The 19,297-nt window shown below is 41.6% G+C and overlaps 1 protein-coding gene across 6 annotated transcripts in view; it reads left to right on the forward strand.

The window, feature by feature from the left end:
- LOC117778115 (SPRY domain-containing SOCS box protein 4-like) overlaps window positions 1-17,068 on the forward strand; it is a 74,376-nt gene extending 57,308 nt beyond the window's left edge. For 5 of the 6 annotated variants that reach the window (XM_034613401.1, XM_034613398.1, XM_034613399.1 and 2 more), the window contains exon 3: window positions 16,543-16,670. In XM_034613401.1, the coding sequence (XP_034469292.1) occupies window positions 16,543-16,670 (128 nt within the window). Of the gene's footprint in view, window positions 1-16,542 lie in introns of all 6 variants that reach the window. The other variant, XM_034613397.1, reaches the window with a different exon arrangement.
- The last annotated feature ends 2,229 nt before the right edge of the window (window positions 17,069-19,297 follow it).

Below are 19,297 nucleotides of genomic sequence, written 5' to 3' on the forward strand. Positions count from 1 at the left end.
CTGAAACTGTAGAAAGAATCTGACTATTTAAATCTGTTTTCAGAGCCATAATCATTTAATGGTTTAAGGGGTGTAGAATAGTCCAGCTTCTAAAAAAGAGAAAACCCTTCTAATAAATTATTTCTTTTCATAACATTTTGGTAGCAGACTTCATCATGTGCCATCCAGAGACTGTGTAGGCTTTGATCCCAATCAAACGCACTCGCAAAGAAATTCCCTGATCACGCGGCCTAAGTAGAGAGGAAGCAACGGCTGAAAGCATCTGGTGTAGTGTTTGGCTGCAGTAAAGCCCTGTAAACACACTGTATCTCTCAGAAGCTGCTGTGTGGAGACGCACAGAGGACTACTTCAGCCAAATGAGTGTCACAGCGGCTTTCCACATCTAATTACAAGAAAGTGTTGAGAAAGAAAAGAAATGTCTGCACACGCTCGCTCTTCTGATGCCCTGTTCACTAATTAATAGTGTTAAAGATTTTGACCCACAAGCTCTGAGCGTTTAGACCTATGTTTTTTAATTATTTTTAATTACTTTTTGAATTTGAAAGAGCTGAATCTATTCCAGTATGCAGGATCAAGAGATACTTTAATCTGATTTTGTGCTTTTGAAACGGCCCATGCCTGATGTCTCGCGCTGAGACTGACCTCGCCGGTTGGAACATGACTGACCTTGCATGGCATCATGACTGTGAGCCAGGAATGAGGATTAACTGTCTGTGTCAGCCGAGGAGAGACAGCAATTCCCTGAAGCCAATTGACAATTTGCTCAGATGTAATGAAATGGGTGGAAGACCACACGTCCCACAGCTCTGCCATAAAAACCTGCATGCAGCGTCAGTGATTGCCTCGTTTTCACAAATTGAAAACATAAAAAGAAAATATAAGAGTGAAATGACAAACTCGGTGGATAGCTGATAACTTCCTCAGCAAGGAAAATTATATTTTAATTACATTAGTATGAGAGAATGGTACATTGTCTCATGCTTCATAAGCATCCCCAGTGTTTGGGAATGTACTGTACATAATTAGGGAGAGAGAGAGCTGAGGTCTGGGATCACACAATGTTTAACATTCCTGATGATTTTAGGAGCAAAACCAATTTAAGTTCATCTCTCCTGCATGGGAGCTGAATGTGGGACCAGCAGCTGCAGCATCTCAGACCACAAGGCATTTTACAGATATTATGCAGAGCAGATATATAATAGATGGTGCATAGCAGAAGTTTAAACTTCTTTAAACGTCTTAAAGTTTGGCAGCATATGACAGAGATGACATGAAAAAGACTTTAAGAAAGTGTTTCATTTATATAATAAATCCTCTTGCAGTCGAGAAATACTTTTGACATTTTGGAAAATACACTTTCACGTTTTATACATTCTTTCCACTAGCATTAGGGTTACTATGGTTGGCGCCCTGGTAGAGAATTCAAGAGGCAGGACATAATGGATAAATTCTGCTGGAAGGAAAAAACATCAACACATCAGCCATTATCAAAAAATGCTACTGGATCTCATTGTCTTGTCCATGTTGACATCTTTGTCAGCGTCTTCTATGTGTATACCTCTTTTTCATCCTGAGATATATCAGTTTTGCATCCATCCCATGTTGGTCATCATTTCCCTGCTGTATTCTACAGTTTTTTAACCGGGGGCTGGCAGGAAAGGTTGCAGATCAACTGACTCAGACATTTGCGTTCTCACAAACAGCCCCTCCAGAAGATTTCAGGGAAATGTCCAGACTTCTGAAAACAGCTAATGTAAAACATTTCCAGGGTAAGTGCAGTGGTTTCTGAGAAGCAGGACACAGGAATATTATAAGTCTGGCTCCTAAAGAATCCATAGTTGTGCGTGAGGTTTATTGCTGCTGGGTAATCACATGACAAGAGTTGAGCCAAATGTGTCACTGGTGAATGCAGATGTTGCAGCACCACTGGTTGTTACTTCAGGCAATTCTTCTGATTGGACTAAAGACTGACCTTTGACCCCTATTAGGCAAATATTGAGCCATTATTCCAGTTTTCTCTCGTCCACTGTCACAGCATGCATCCTCCCCCTCTTCCTCACTGCTCTGTCTGTTAAGCTCCACCTTGACTCCATCCTCTCTATCTTCTTCTGTATTTAGCTTCCTCTCCGCACATTCCTCCCCTCTCTCCTGAGCTTTCCTCAGGCTACCTCCCCTCTCTCTGTCTTCTTCTCCTGTCGATAACCTCTGCTCCTCCTCTGGTTCCATGTTTATCTTCGCCTCCGCTATCTTTTGTTTTCCTCTCACTCGTCTCACATGGGTGTCTGCCTCCAGCCGAGCTCTCAGCAGCTGCTCTCTGCGGCTCCATTCTTCCTCCATCCTCTGGTAGATGTGAAGAGAGAAGTGCCACGACCCGTTCTCCAGCAACATGTCCTCTACTTTTCTCAGCAGCTCTCTCACCTGCCCCTGCTCTCCTTCCTGTCTGTCATCTGACTCACCTCCTCTGTTCTTCCCCCCCGCCCCCTTGTCATCGTTCCTCCACCAATTCACTTCCTGTTTCTTCCCACCTCCCTTCGCCTTCTGTGGATGTATTTCTCTCTGGGCGATGACGGTTGTCTTGTTATCCAATACGTGATATCGATAGCGACACTTGTCCATTAACCAGAACATGGGAGCGCCTGCTGACTGGATGTGCTCCTGCACACTGCACCCATTTCTCCTCAGCCTGTCACCAAAGGTGAACAACACCATTGTGTGTCTCCAGACTGTGGGAGTCAAGATCTCCATCCTCCTCTGTACTACTCTCTTCTCAGACTCAGTGAAGTCCAGCAGAGGGATCACAATCAGAATAACATGGGGTCCGTCAGGTCCACACAGATCCAACGCTCTCATTAGCTAAACTTTCTCCTCTCAGGGCACAAACTCCTCAGACGAACCCCAGCCTTGTGCATCCACCACGGTCACATGGCGTCCAGCGGTCACGGAGCAGGCAGCTTTGCTGGTCCCACCTCCTCTGGTGTCAAAAATCTGCCCCCGGCCCAGGAGGGTGTTGCCAGTGGAGCTCTTACCTGTCCGTCTGGGACCGACCAGCAACATCTTGAGTTGTTTAGAGGCTGGTGGAAAGTGAATAGAAAGAGATGATTTCTTAATATGACATTAAGTGATGTCGAGTATGCTCATCAATTACTGAAGTAATGAAAGGTCGAAAAAGATGGTACGGCTGGACTTACAGGAGGAAGTAAATCTGTATCATTCACTAATAACCATATGTTCCACTGCAAATGGATATCCATGTCATATGTCAGCTTTACCCTAGTTTTAAGGATTATATCTTATTTTCCGTCTCTGTTACTTCTAATGCCCTGTCCAAACTAATGCAGATATTTTGCAAGATAAACCTTTTTCTCTGCATTTGGTCTTTTAAGTCCCTGATTTTTACAACCCGAAAGTGCATGTTTTCACAGCGTTTGGGAAACGATATGGTTGAAGTTGAGTTCACTTCAATGAGCATACACTAGAAACAACAACAAAAATGGCAGCTATATACCGGTTTCCCTGCGATTGGTTAGCACTGCCAGGTCTCATTATAAGTTTGCAGCTAAATTTAGCATCACAGCACCACATTACTGGCATTCACCGGCATTTACTCCTACGAATATTACTGTGTTCTTGTCTGGTAGTTGAGGGATTGTTGTTGTAGTCTTAATCGACACCTACTGGCCCGGTCTGCATTTTGTAGATGTTTTTGTGTTCTCGTCTGCATGGAGATATTTTGTAAAACAAAGGTCGTGTGGACAGAGATTTTTGAAAGGAGGAGAAAATCTTCACAGTAGTGTAGACAAGGTATAGGTATAAGTATGAGTCCATGAGATAATATGTGTTGTACTGTGAGTGACTGCATGACTGGTCTTAGATCTAGACCAGTCATGGTTGCTGGGTGCCAAACTCATTACCTTTTGTGAGGGTTAAAAATCCACTCACCGACATATCCAGCTGGGCTCCAGCTTCCCATTGTCACAGTTATTCCTAAAGGCTGCAGGTGTAAGATCCCTTCACAATAACGGTGCCATCAGAGATCCCGTAATCCTAACACCCAAGATCTTGTTGTGGTTACGTCCTCGACTTCACTCTTCTTCTTCACTTACTTCCTATTTGGTGGCTTAGGCGATAAACTTTCCTCTTATCAACACTTAAATATAAGCACCTCCTTGTTTTTAATGCTATCTCGACTTTCCCTAGGGTCGTAAAGCTATCGAAAGTTTTTATGATTCCCATCAAATACTTCTCTCCCTGTCAGGAAGGCTGTGAATGAATTATAAGGCCTTTTTTAGCAGCATCTATTATTGTTTAACTAGAGCTGCTCACTGTTTACTGGCTTTTGATGAGCAACAAGGACTTGCATAACTAAAAGAGTTTATTTGGCGCGCGTGCGTGTGTGTGTGTAAACATCGACCTTGTTTTCTGAGGTTAAGGTTTTGGTTAAGCTGTGCACAATGACTGGAAGTCAGTAGCTGGTGCTACTGTTGTATCTGTTGTCACACTGTGTATTCCAGCAGTGTGGGGCTTAATAGATAGTTTTACACATGCATTCATATTCATATAGACATTTGCATTTGTTCATGTAAATATACCTTCAGAAAAGTGGACATGTGTAGCTGAGGTATCATAAACTACATATTTGACATACATTAAAATAAAAAATTGTGGTGTATTAACTTTGGGCTTAGCCAGTCAAACATCACCAAAAATCTAAACTTAAATCAAATCGATAAATAAAATTTTTTATTCAATTCAATAGCAAATAAATGAAATGATTTAGTAAAAACAAACTTATCTTCTGACTCCATTTCCTGGACATGATGATTTCCTCCTGCAGCCTCGTGCGTCATTGTTTTACAGCTGTCATAACAACATTACCGTTAAACACTTTTTTTAAAAGCAACGGATCTCTGACATTTTACACACATCAAAGCACTAACACGTGATTTGTTTGTGTGAATTTGCTGGCATCCTTCTGCCGCTCACTGTATCAGGGCTCACATGTTTGGGCCGTCTGCAACCTTAATCTGAGCCTGTGCACCTCACAGATTATCGTTACTCTCGTCTCTGAATGTGTGTGTTTGTGCATGTGCCTGGTGTCATTGTTGGTTATCTCTGTGCTTGACATTTTTACATTTTGTGTGTTAGCAGATGGCAAAGTGTGTGTTGTGTCTGCTTGTAAGCATGTACCTATATGGAGGCTGCATGGTGCTGTAAACTGTTGTTTGAGCAGCACTGTGTTTTGTGTGATTAGAGTTACAATCAGCATGACTAATGATGGTACGATATCAGAACGGTGATTATCTATGCAATATCAAGATAGTCAGAAACAATCATATATTCCCATGTGTTTTGTAGTAGAGAGAAGATTAAAGTGCTCCACACATGTAGAAGGCTAATTTATTCTCAACGATAGATACGTACACGGAAACGGACGGAGCCGTCTGTTTATATACTCTGAATATTTATTTTAATTTGTGCACGTCTTCCGAAAACTTACGGATACGGAGCAGTACCACCGGGAATAGTGGGGGGCAGTGTAGCCAAAAGTTCAAGCAAGATGACCATAGGACACAGGAAACAAAAGCTAACAAACGACAGGTATCAACATGATGTTATTTGTCCTGGGCACATCCACAAACAGCCATTTTTGCCTCTTTCTTATAAAATATATGATATATAATATTTGGCTCCAGTGTTTCTGGAGACTGGCGTAATCCAGGAACAAAAAGTCGAGAAAACGCAGCCTCTACATCATCAGTTTTTACTCACTTTTTACTATTCTTGTTTTCTTTAATTTAATGCTAGTACTAAAGTGCTAAATTGCTGCAGAGCCACTTAAAGAGTCCATGCTCTGATGCAAGTTTCTAGCATATTTATTTGTGATTAAATCCAGTATTCTTCATACCTGCTTCATAAGGTTACTACACTTTGTGATTTGCAGAATGACAGAATGACTCGAGGCAATTTCCACGCAGCAGGTATACACTTGCTGCAATTAGCTTCAGTGCTTGTACTGCAGGAAGAAGTGGAGGTGAGCACGGGTGGTAATGATGACATGTAAATATACAGCTGTCTTCTACTCTAAAGTAAATGTCTCCAATCTCCCCCTGTAAATCAGCTGATCTTTAATTTAAAAGCAGGCAGGTGGAGTGTTACACTCCAGTCTTACACCTTTCTTTCTCTTCCGTCCAGCTTCCCTATGCTTCTTATCTCTCTCTCTCTCTCTCTCTCTCTCTCTCTCTCTCTCTCTCTCTCTCTCTCTCTGGGTTTATGTCCATTGATCTTCTGCTGCTAGTGTGTGTGTGTTAGTGAGAGAGAGAGAGAGAGAGAGTAAACATACACCCAGATAAACACACACTCTGACCTGACCGGTAAGGCCAGAGAAGGGATCAGCCGTTTTTATCTTGGTTTGCCTCCGTCACACTGAGGTTAGTGTTAAAGCCCGCCTGCTGCGTGTGCGCACGTGTGTGAGCTCATGCTTGTGTTAATGCACGTGCAGTTTTCCTACTTTATACTCACACACACACAATCCACCGTTGCTCCAGCAAAGTTCCCCCCCTCGGTCTTTCCTTTTTTGTTGTTTTGATCTTCACTCTCTGAGCCTGATTCTGTCTTGTCTCTGTCAGTTCCACCTACTCTGCCTCTCCCTTTGTGCTTTTATGTGATACACACATACACACACTCACACACACAAAGTAAGCTTTCCTAATCATCCATATCATGAGCTGTCTAATGAGGTTGTCTATCACATCTGCACATGTTGGTCTCACTTACAGTATGAATGTAGATATAATCGTTGTTTTTCTCCTCATTCTCCTCATAGTTCCTGAAAGGTTAGTTTTCAAGAGACTTCAAGTATCTCTTGAATGAATAATGAACAAAGTATTACAGCATTATGATTTACTGGAAACTGTCATATAAGTGGGTAGCATACAAATCATACAGTGTTGTACTGCTGTTGTTTATATATAGCTTTAGCTGTCACATTTTCTTATGACGTTTTGCTCTTTAACTATCTACTCTTTCTATTGTCATCATGGGGTATTTTCCCATGTATTTTCAGGCAATGTTCCAACTTATTTCATTTGTCTTTAGATGAAACCACCTTTACATTTTTATAAAAAGCACCACGCAATAAAACCAGCGACTTTTTGGACAAACCGTTGGTACTTTCTTTAGAAGACAGTGTTGCCCTGGCAGTGAGATTCACACCTTTCTGTGAGTGTCATAGAGGCGGAGCAGCAGTTTGTTACCCAGACAGAGGCTGTGCACGGCGACACTTAAATGCGGAACTTCTCTGAACATTACGCTGAGGAGCTGTACGTGTGAACGCAAAATGTCTGAATCAATTGAACTGGACAACAGAATTTGCCCTGCCACATCTGTAGTACAAAGTCTGTGTTATGTCCAACTGAGCTGATACACAAACAGATAAAGGGCTGAAACTGGCTGACACTACGTCATGGACATGTGGATTTGTAATGTGGCTCCACAACAGTTTAACTACATCCTCACATTCATACATACAAGGTCCAGAAATATACATGGATATTTTTTTTCCCTCCAATCCACACTAACAAACTGCAACAGTGGTTCAACCTCAGCAGTTCCAAATTACTCACAGGGATGAGGGATGTTTTATCGCTTTGGTAAACTGCATGTAAGCAGGAATATGAATTGATGGCTGTGCTTGGTAAATCATAGCAACATATTTTCTCTAATATTGACATATTTATGAGTAAAGTCCACCTCCCTGCAGTTTGTAGCAGTCAAGGATGTCTGAGGGTCAGACAGCCGGCTCTCCTCTCTCAGTCCGTCCTTCCCCTCTCATCTCATGACCTCTTCTCCTCCTCCTCTACTTCATCTCTTCATCTTGTCTCCTCTTCCTCACCCCAGTCCTCCTCCCCCACTCTTTTACTTTTTCTACCTCTCCTTCTCATCTTTCCTCCTCCAGTTTTTTTCTCTCATCTCTCTCGCCGTCTCATCCCAGAGGAGACAGCGAGCAGTGGATTTACAGGAATGCAGGAGGAAAAAATGAAAACAGGGCTTTAAAAAGAAACAGCGCCATGGCTTGTATTACCACCAACTCCTCTCTGTAGTATAGTCAGCTCTGCCCACAATGCCCATCTTTCTGTGTGACACTAATGTGGCCGATAAGATGCTGAATGACTCATAACACTGGATCTGCACGAATACTTGAGCCACCAACGTTTAGCTTTAGCCAAATATCTCAAGATGGAGTGTTCACAGAGGACTTGAGGGAATTTTTTTCTTTAATTTTTCACACCGTCCTCCCCTAAATCTGTGTGGGCTGGACTTAGTGCAACTATGTTTGTAGCCATTAGTCCTCCCACGCCGTGGCTGCATGCTTTTTTTAGTACAAAAGGGTTTTCTAACAAATCCTCCATGGATTGTCGCAGCAGGTCTGCTTTAGGTCTGAATAACGGCTGCTTCAAACTGTTTTTAATGCGTGATTATGCAAAAAACTTCAGTGTTGCCCAATTTACCGTGGAAAAAGATACAGGACACCAGGGAGGTACATTAGTTATGGATAACGGCGACTTCTCTTTCCTTGTGAAGGACGTCGGTGTTTGGCAGAGTTCAACGTCTTGTGTGTTTGCTCGGAGGGTAGAGATACACCTCCTGCTAATCCCTCCTTTGTTGTGTTTGCTCTTTGTTTGAGTGAGGTTTGAAAGTGTTCTATTTCTTTCTTAAATCCAAAACTCACTTTTTCAAAGCAGCCATTAATGTGCAGAATTAACCTTAATTGTAATTTGGGACATTATTAATCACCTTTTACTGCACTGCTGCCCTCTCTCTGTCAGTAGATGCAGGCTTCATATTAACACAGTGCATTGTGATGTTGTGCATACAGTATGAGAGTCACAGTCATAACAAGGGCCTGCAGTGCATAGCTCACAGAAGTCATATCAATTATAATTGGTAGAAAGATTCTAAGTTCCGTGCTTATTCTCTTTCCCTTTGTTTTGTTGAAACAACAACACATCCAATGACATTTCAAGCCTTTGGACTTTTCTTGTTCCAGGTTACAACCCACTGTCAGCTGCAGGGAAAACTTATGTTAACACCTTTAAGACAAAGAGATAAGGCTGAATCCATGTGACTGTGGCCAGCAGCATTAGATGTTTTTTATACTTGCAAGCATCAATACCAAACTTTACTCTTAGGAATATAATTATGTTTTTGCTACTCTGCAGTTTTAAGTATTAGGTGCCACCAGAGACTGTGTAAGGGACGACATGACTGCTCCTTAAAAGTGCAGCCCAATCACCACCTGGTGGCTGGCTGCAGTATAGGTTATAAATCCTGCCTCCTCCATGTTAGTGGATTGGACATGGACCAAACTAAAACTACATTTAATAATTTTTTCTCAAAAATGGTTTCTGTCATGTCAGGTAGGTCTTATCACTCTGATGAATGCTCAAGTGTTCCATTTCCCACACAGTTTGGTTTCAATTAGTTATTTGATTCAATAAAAACGAGGTTAAACGTCATGATTGACAGCTGACAGACAGACTCCTGATTGGTAGAGCATCTTTGGCGCCTCACTACGGCACAAATCATTTCTGATAGTGAGAGGAAGCTGAGACACATCATCCCTCTTTATAAACAGCCTATGGTTCAACCACAGACATATTCCAGAGTAAATAGAAAGTCATGAAGTTCAGGACCCAGCCCTACATGTGACTCTGTTGGGATTATTTGCCCTCGACTGAGCTCAAAGCCTCTGTATATGCATATGCAAGGAGCTCTGTGTGTGTGTGTGTGTGTGTGTGTGTGTTTTCTGTTTGTTTATTTCAGATTGTTTTATCTGATCTTCCTTGATTTTTCCAGAGATGTGTGTGTGTGTGTGTCTGTTTGTCTGTTTGATTTCCTGTATTCGTGACCCTGCATACGCGTGTGCTCTTTGTGTCTGCATGTTTTTCTCCACTGTCGACGTCTTTACCAGACAGGTTTGTGGAGTTCCTTTATATAAATGTTTGTTCTCGTTTCACGTTAACAGGACAAACATGCTGCAGCTGCTGCAGCGGGGCCTGCATTGTGCCATTAGATCAGGACAGAAAAAGCTTTGTATTGGGGGAGAAATACACCAGAGGTCGCATTATTGAGCTGTTATTTTAAACCTTTAACCATTTGGTTGTCACGTATATATGTACACATCCATATGAGCAGACATATGGGCTTGTGCATTAGTTTCAATTTTACCACTGTTGTCGTGGAAAGCCTTGTAATTACATTTTTATTCATTTTTCTTTTACATTGACTTTAATTAAAGGATTAAAGGATTACATGCTCCTCTAATTCTTTAACCTCTCGGGCTTTGAAGCTCCTCCAAAAATTAGGCAGATAATGATAAAAAAACTGCATTGTCATCAGGCTAAACACACACACACACACACACACACACACACACACACACACACACACACACACACACACACACACACACACACACACACACACACACACACACGTTTCTGTGTCTCCTGTTGACAGTTTGTAGATAAAGCAGTTTTCACCCAGTGATAGTTTGTGATGTGCCAGGGAACGATCAAACGCTCCGACCTTGGAGAGTGTAAGGAGCGAAACAGTATGGAGAGTGTGAAAGAAGGGCAGAGAAGAAGGCAGCGGCTGAAGAGGTTTCCTCTTCACAGGTGGAAAAAGCACTGCAGGAGGAGAGAGGTGTTCTGTTACAGATGAGATGGAGCTGTGGCAAAATGAGAGACTTGAGAGAGAGAAAGAGGAGAGGATCATGTTGAGCCTGAGCCGTCCATTCTTAATGTAACGTTTGTGTGTTTGTCATCGCCAGTCTCTTAGGCCGTTTGAGAAGCTTCATCGTCTTAAATCGAACAGATTTTTTTGCTATGAAATCAACATATATAAAACATCTCCAGTTTGTTTAGACATGGTTTTATTTGGTTGAAATCATAGACTGTATATAAAGATGGATGACGTGACTCCACACCACCAGGTAGGAACAGAGCCATTTTACACATTTGGTTCAAGCGGTGGGAAATTTAGATTTCAACTGACAATGTTGGTCCCGTAATCAGTGAATTGGAACAAATATAAGTTTGTTAAATGGCTACAGTGCCATCTGCCCCAGGTATTTTACATTGGTGGTTCTCAAATGTCAATCAACTATTTCCATGGAAACCATTCAACATCCTAATCCATCTTAACATCTTATGAAAAATAGTCCCTACTTGTAGTGTCATCATACTTCATCATGTACCAGACTTTGACTTTGAGTATTTCTTCCTTTTCTATGACTCTAGTTTTCCTCTTAAAACACCCTCTGATGGCGTGTCGGGCTTTATTTAGATCCCAGGCCTCCCCTCAGGTCAATTTTTACATCCATCATCAGAGTGATGCTGCCGTTGCCATTTTCACCTTCTCTCCCATTATCATTGTCTACAGACAATAAATTCTGCTCTGCACTGCTGTGCAACTGCATCTCATTACAGGCGCCATGTCACTCTGTGTGACCCTATTACTTCTTGTTCCCATCACAGCAGACCCAGGGTCACACTTCATATCCATATAAAATGTCTCATCAGGGAAGCAGTCCTTCACTCGCTGAGATCCCTCCGCACACTGTGTCAATCTGATATCTCCAAGTAGTCGTCATCAGTTTACCCTCACCCTGAATTTATAGAGGCCTGCCACTCTCGTGCAAATAGAGCTGTCACAGCAGAATGTGGAGAAAACCACTGAAGGTTGCTGGTTTGATTACCAGTGCTGCCAACATCTGCCTGAACAAGTACTCTGAAAAAGGAGGAGAGAAATTATTTTTATTTTTCATTATCACTATAATAATATATTTTTAATTATATATTTATATTTTCATTAAAAAAGTCCTGTGGTCTAGGGGGAGTCTTCCCTCAGGAATTGTTCTGGTTTTATCCTGCAGTTTAGCTCTCAAACACTCTGAACTCATTTTGACGACCAGTATCTCAATTAGAAAGTTATTTTAATAACTTGAAATAATTGATTTCAATAAAAATAGAGCAATAATACTCTGAGGAAATCCAAAATAACTCATTTAGGGTCCACTGTGTATTCTGGTGGCATCTTATTCATCAATGTGACGTATCTGTGACGACCTACAGGTAAATCTCTTCACCCACAGTGATGATATTCATTCATTCCTCTTAATGCACCGAGTGTGTAATGATGCAGAGGTAAATGACCCACTGCTGATCATCCACAGTGAATCTGCTCATTAGCTTGGGGAGCTGCTTATAGGATGAAACATAATGGAAAATGTGTCATTAAGAATTAAATCTTATTGTTAATGCACCGAGAATTCCAATGAAAGTCATTAACCCTGCTAATTACTTGTATAATGCAACACAAGGCCACTGTAGAAATGTAGAGGGCAGCTTGTGATTAACGTGGAGAGAACGCCAACTTATAGAAAGGATCCCCTAAAGATAGAATAATATTATGAGCTGGTACGTGCGAAATACTTCCTGTCGCATTACACTGTACAGCTACATTAACACACTGTAACATGTGTAACATCAATAAGGCAAGGAAGTTGTATTTGTAAAGCACGTTTCATACGCAGTGGTAGAATCAAGGTGCTGTAAAAACAACACAGAGACAAAATGTAAAGAAAACAATTCTTAAATCATGAAGCACAGTTAAAAAGAACTTCCAAGCTAAATAAAATATATTAAAAAGAGCAGAATATAGGTAAAAAGATTAAAATAAATACAAAAAGAGAAAAATAATACGAATTCAGTAGAAATTAAAATAATCACATAAAAATAGATTCAAACTTTGTAAAACAGTTTGGTTAAAGGCACTTGTGAATAAAAATGTTTTCAAAGATGATTATAAAGATTAGAAGATGTCGAAAGCTTTTCTGATGCAATATGATGATTTTTAATAACCACACTTATAAGTATGATTACAGAAATAAAAAAAAGACAAGTAATTATAGTCAATCTTTTTATTTTTCAGAAGTTTAAGTGATAAGAAAGGTAATGCTGCTTCCTGTGTGTGAGAGAGGAGTCTGTGATGAACACTGATGGTTTCCACTCGACACTCTGCGGCTCTTTGCGGCTGTTGTTATGTCTGAAACATCTAGACTTAATGCATTACAATAAAGGCTCATAGAAGCTATTACAACACATTAGGTTATAATTAGAATTCATTGTGAGGGTATTAATAATGCATTCTAGAGGCTCCATACAAAGTATCCCTGACATTCTACCTGGCAGCCAGAGCTGGGCTGTTTCTGGATGCTTCACTTCTCACTGAGGAAGAAATGACTCCAGGAGGTTTGAGTGTATTTTGATCTTTTACTCTCATTTCAGTAACGGCGGCTAATTAAGAGACGTCGCACTGACAAAAACCAGTGAATTTTTACTATTTCAGTCTATTTTCCATTTGTATTATTTGAAGTTGTTTTTCTGGAGAGGGGAAGACAGACATAAAGAGAGAGAGAGACAGAGAGTTTGCAGCCACAGTGTTGTTTGCTGAAACTGTCTCCCCATTACTGAGCACTAGAGAACCTACCAGCGCTCTAATTAATGGGATTTGGTGGACAATTGCTCCCTTTGACAGGTACATACACACAACATGCACACAAGTCACACACTTGTACACTTCTACCTTTTGTGAGGACACTCATTATGCATTTCTTACAGCCCATAAACCACACCTCAACCATCACAATCATGGTTTTCCACTTGAAGCTTATTAGTTCAGCAAGGCGAACAAAGTGGCCAGTTTGTGGGCTGCAGCACACACAGAATTAGTGGGAGTAGGAGTCAGAGCAGGTAATTAAACCTGGTAAAAAACACTTTTCCACGACTCGCTTGATTACTTTTTTTTTATTGAAGGCTATCGGGAGTTCAATAAATAAGATGAAAAGTGTCTCAGAAACAAATTACCGGCCCTTAACCCTTAATACCGCATACCGCAGTAATCACGGATGAGACTTGGAGCTGTACAATGACCAACTTCCAATTGATCAACCAGTCCCTTAAAAAATCTTCATTTTGGGAGTCATTCACCAAGTATGTAGATTAAAGAAATGTCTCCTACTGTCTCCATTTGTACAGGAGAATATGTTTCACTACCACTTGAAAGGGAAATTTACAGAGCCAAATCCCAACAAATATTATCTCAAATATCTTATATATGGTTGATGCCTCACAGTCTTATAGAAAACCTCGTGCAGAACCAGACTCTATGTGGGCGGCCATCTGCCTCAACTGATGGGTGAGAGAAGACAAATGAGGGAGAGGGGAGAGAGAGTAGTGTGATTATCGTATTTTAACTAGACTGGTTGTCATAATGAAAATAATAAAAGTGATACTTGGATGTAATGGTGTTATTAATGATAGCAGCAGCAGTAAATTGCTTTACTAATAATAATAATAATAATAATAATAATTTTGAGCAACCAGTCTCAGCTTATCTGCAGAGCTCAACATCTGCACTGTCTCTATTATTATCTTCGGGACTTGCATCATATCTAGTAAATGCTGCACCACTGCAAGTACAATGTGCTGTCATGTTGTGATGGGTTTTTGATTGAAACATAACATTCACTTTCTCCTGCTAAAAATATGGGTCTGATTTACTTTATAATGAAAATTACTATATGGATTTCTATGTCGTGTTGATGGCTCAGGCACCTCACAGCAGCATTCATCCACTGTGCCTCATATCAGCTGAGATGAAAGCAGCTCCCGTAGTGGCAGCAGCGTAATGGGAGAGTCAAAGTGAGGTCAAACTTAAAATCATCTGTGCTCTTATGTCATCGTGACTGTGCACAAGTGTGTCTGTGGTGGGCGTGGATGAGCATTAATGTGACAGAGACACTGCAAGGACACAGTTAGCATGTCTGTCTGCGTGTGCGTGCGTGCGTGCGTGTGTGTGTGTGTGTGTGTGTGTGTGTTTGTGTGTGTGTGAGTAAAGGCTGGACTGTGCTGTGTCCTGTTGGTTTAACCTTGAACACAAGCAGCATCAGAGGATGTCCAGAATTACAACAGGTGATGGCAGCGTGTGTGTTTGTCCTGTAAGAGCAGTAGGAAGACCCAGACCCAGACTCATAGACTTCGTACTTCGTAGCTTTTTCCACCTCAAAATGATGATCCACACCACTAATTACCGCCTGTTTCCAGATAAAGACTTTATCTCAGAGGGTATCTCCCCTGTCTCTGTCTTTATTTTTTACAACTTTACACATTTACACTTCAAACGTTTCCTGCCTGTTACAGTCTCTCTATCTCCTAATGATTGACTTTCACTCTGCCTCTTTCATCCCTCCTCTTCATTGTCACAGTTTCTGTCACCCCTCCCTTTTCCATCTGAGTGACTTCCTTTTGTTGCTGTTCTGCTCCACTTCTTAATTTCCCTGCATTTCTTCTCCACCGATGGTCGGGCGCCATTGTGTTGTTGCGGGAGTCATGTAGCTCAAAGGCTGTTGTATGTACAGTGCAGTAAAGCATGCGTGTACACAGGACAGTATGTGCCTGCCTGGGAGCGTGTGTCCTCTGGGGGGGGGGGGAGTTTTGGGGCAGGGGGTTTGTTGGATCACGGAGTTCATTTTTGCATACGTCCCTCTCCTCCCCCCTCAATCCTTCCCCCCCCTCCCACTCCGCTGTGCTGTGTAATTAGACCAATCAGATGTGGTCATTACCATTAATTAAAACAGATGACACTATAAAATCAAAGCTGTGAGGCCAGGTTGCTAACACACAACGAAGGGAGAAGGACAAAGAGTAGGGAGCAGAGGAAGCAAATAAACAGCCAGTTGGAAGTCAACCATACATCTCTGCCAAGGCCTATTAATCAATCAGGCTCTGGAGGCAAATTTAGCAAGCTGTTTTTGCATCGTTGTTTTTTAGATTTGAAATTTTGGGAGTTTTCTCTTTAGAAGCTGCTAAAATATTTGTCAATAACATAAAATGGGGCAATTCTACAACTATGGACCAAGAGACAACAGCTACACCAACATTGGTTTCAGACAGGTTTCTTCTGACCATAGTCCTTCCTCCTCCTCCTCCTCCTCCTCCTCCTCCTCCTCCTTGTGGTCTGTGTCATGCAGCTCAGACCGCAGCCTCCAGTATCTGTTACCTCCTTCATCCCCGTGTGAAGGTGAAGGTCAGGGACGAGAGGCTGACCCGGCACTCGTAGAGATTAGAAAGTGGCTGTGTAACAAAAACATTGTGCTTCTGCACAAAAGCCCCAAAAATTCTTGATCAAGTAGTGTGTATATATATATATATTTAATAATATAATAGTTTGAATACGCTTTTCAACAGGACAGAAAGTCCTTGTGACAGATGGTGTTCTTTATTCAATGAGTTCAAATACAGGTGCCTATATAGATCTCTCAGGAACTCCTTCATGCATAACAAATATAAGGATGTATTATGCATGTATAAAAAGACAGAGGTGCAAGTACAAACACAAACATACAGGCAAATCAATTCATGACATATCTCAAGTTTGCTCTCAGACTTATACCATCTCTCTCTACTTCCCTCTCTGCAGCCGAGCCTCTTCCTCTGATGGACCTGTGTCGGCGTGCGGCCCGCCTGGCGTTGGGTCGGGAGCGGCTTCAGGAGATCGAGAGCCTCCCTCTTCCTCAGTCCCTCAAAAATTACCTCCAGTACCAGTGACTGACAGGAGCAGGACCAACTGAACAACGCCACGAATCAGACCACCAGGAAGTCGAAGGGTGGACTGATGAAACACATTTATTTAAAAAAGATGCAGACACGGAAGACGGATGGAAGAATGTCCACACTGAGAGCGCCAAAGCTCAACACCCGATGGATTTGTACGAAGAGGAATGGATGGAAGGACGGTGGATGAACTGACGGCGGAGGTCCAGGCCGTCATGTAGAGGACACGACAGCTCCAGATTCTTTTGGATATTCAAGCTGCTCTTTCATTAGTTTGGGATTTTTCTGAAATAAATTATTGACGATGGGCTCCCATCAGAGTGAGCCCATCCTCTGGGAGACGGTGGCAAGATGAACACCACCACCTAGTGATGAGAGTGAGAACTGCGACGAGAAGGCACACTAATCCTACCCTCGGAGGCCTTTCTGACGTACAGTCAGGGACAGTGTGTTGAAGTTGGAAACCACAGAGTGTGTCCACAGTCTCCACTGGCACAGGTGACAGCCCAGACGTCCAACAGCATTTTAGCACTAATGTCTTTTTTATGTGACGACTCGGGGGCCCGACCTAAAGCTCCCACTGCACACAGAGTAGATGGAATCATCAGGGGGAATGAGCTCCTGGCTACATGCGGAGGTTTGATGATAGTTTAGCCCCTTTCAGACATGTTATAAATAAAACATTAAGAAATTAAAGTACCAGACAGCAGAGTGAGACAGAGCAGTGGAGTGAAAAAGTAATCAAGGAAATCAAAGTGTATCAGTGATGGATTTTAAAATTCTTAATTCTTAAGTCTTAATGTTTCTCACTCATTAATTGGATCATTTATCAGTTTATTGATGTGGCCTGTCCTCTACTGAAACATCCAACACAGCAGCAGGACAGGATGCTACATTTGCTGCATCATGAATAACACCTAAAACATTAAGGATCACTTTTTGCCCCATACCTCAAAGGAATAGAAAATAGTTTTATAGTCTGATCTGACGTGACATCATTTTAACGAAAACTGCTTAACAACCTGGCTTCAGATCTTAAAATACTCCTCTGTAACTTTAATCTAACAAACATTAATCAAAGATGAAAAAAAGCGGTTCAGTTGTTATTTATTGAGAGTTTGAAGTTCAGAAACTCACCTGATCCACTGTATCAAAGCTGGGTACGTGAGGTTTGATCAGATTTGATAGGGAATTATTTGATTAAAGAAAACAACAACTATCACATTTGAGCACAAATGCTACTTGATCCTGATTGGTGGATGGAGATACTGTATGTGGCATCAACTGGCTCAACACAGAAGAGGAAAAACATATTTTTAATGTGAACCATAAATGTCTCGTAGGAAAAAGCTTCAAACACTTTTAATCTGCACAGTTTGTGCTGCTGCCGCCTTTATGTGACTGTGACAATATTCAGTTCAGACTTGCACTGTGTTACACTGTGGCTGCAGCTTATTAAGACTGTCATCACTACATGTCTGAAAGGGGCACGAGTGTGTGTGTGGGAGCTGTGGGAGCTGTGGGAGCTGTGGGTCAAGACGTGCCGCTGTGGAACCAGTGCTAACATGCTGTTGGCAGTCACAGGAGCTGTCCTCCCTGCTGATGTTTGTGGCACCCTGCTGTAGCTCGCTGGTACCAGACAGTGTCTGTCTGCTGTTCACACAACTGTCTTAATGACCACAAACAAACAAACAAACAAACACACAAACAAACAAACTAAGCAGATCTAGACTTTGGATCTAAGATAAAGGCTTGAGCAGGACACAGCAAGGTTGCTGCTACTGCAGCGGCATCATGGTGTGTTTTGGGCTCAGAATAAAATGCAGTTGACCAACACACACACACACACACACCAATTTTCTTTCCTAAAAAAGCTTGAGTCACTTTTTTTTACTTCTGAGTTTGTATCCTACATTATTATTATCATTATTATTATTAATAATTAATATTATTAATGTTATTTTGAGTGTGGAGTCTGATTCTGATGGTGAATGATGATGATGGTGATGTTTACTTATCACAAACTAATTCTATGTTTTAAAACTGATCAGTGATGGTTACATTCAGGTAAATGTAATACAAAGATGCTAGTGATGAAGGGAGAGAGAAATCAGAACTGGTTGATTCAATGCTGCTTTTATTATTATTTTTTTATGACTATTATAATTATTATTGTTATTATTTGTGATGGCGGTGGTCCCCCCTCTTGTCTCCATCAGTTAGGATGGGAAAGAAGAACCATTTCAGAGAAGTTGTAGAATGTATGGACAGACGGTGCCGTGGAGACGTCAGCTGATATGAAATGTGAATAAAAAGCCAAGTGAATTTGAAAAAAAGGATCCCTGTGTTTCTTTCCCTTCGACATTTGTGTCTTAAAACATCACAGCAGATGCTTTTGAGGAATGTGGGTGATAATAGCGTTGTCCAGAAATACATCTGACACTTAGAAACAACACACAGAGCTGCATTAAGATGCAAACCAGCCTGGTGGTTCATTCGGGGGCCGACACACTCTCAGCATTGAGTGTCTGGGGGAGTATTTTATCCACAGAAGGAGCCACTGACAAGGAAAATTGGGCCGTAAACTATTTGGCCGTAAGTTCTCCCGATTGTCAAGTGTG

This window comes from Hippoglossus hippoglossus, chromosome 17 (assembly GCF_009819705.1).
Source record: "Hippoglossus hippoglossus isolate fHipHip1 chromosome 17, fHipHip1.pri, whole genome shotgun sequence".
Lineage (NCBI taxonomy): Eukaryota > Metazoa > Chordata > Actinopteri > Pleuronectiformes > Pleuronectidae > Hippoglossus > Hippoglossus hippoglossus.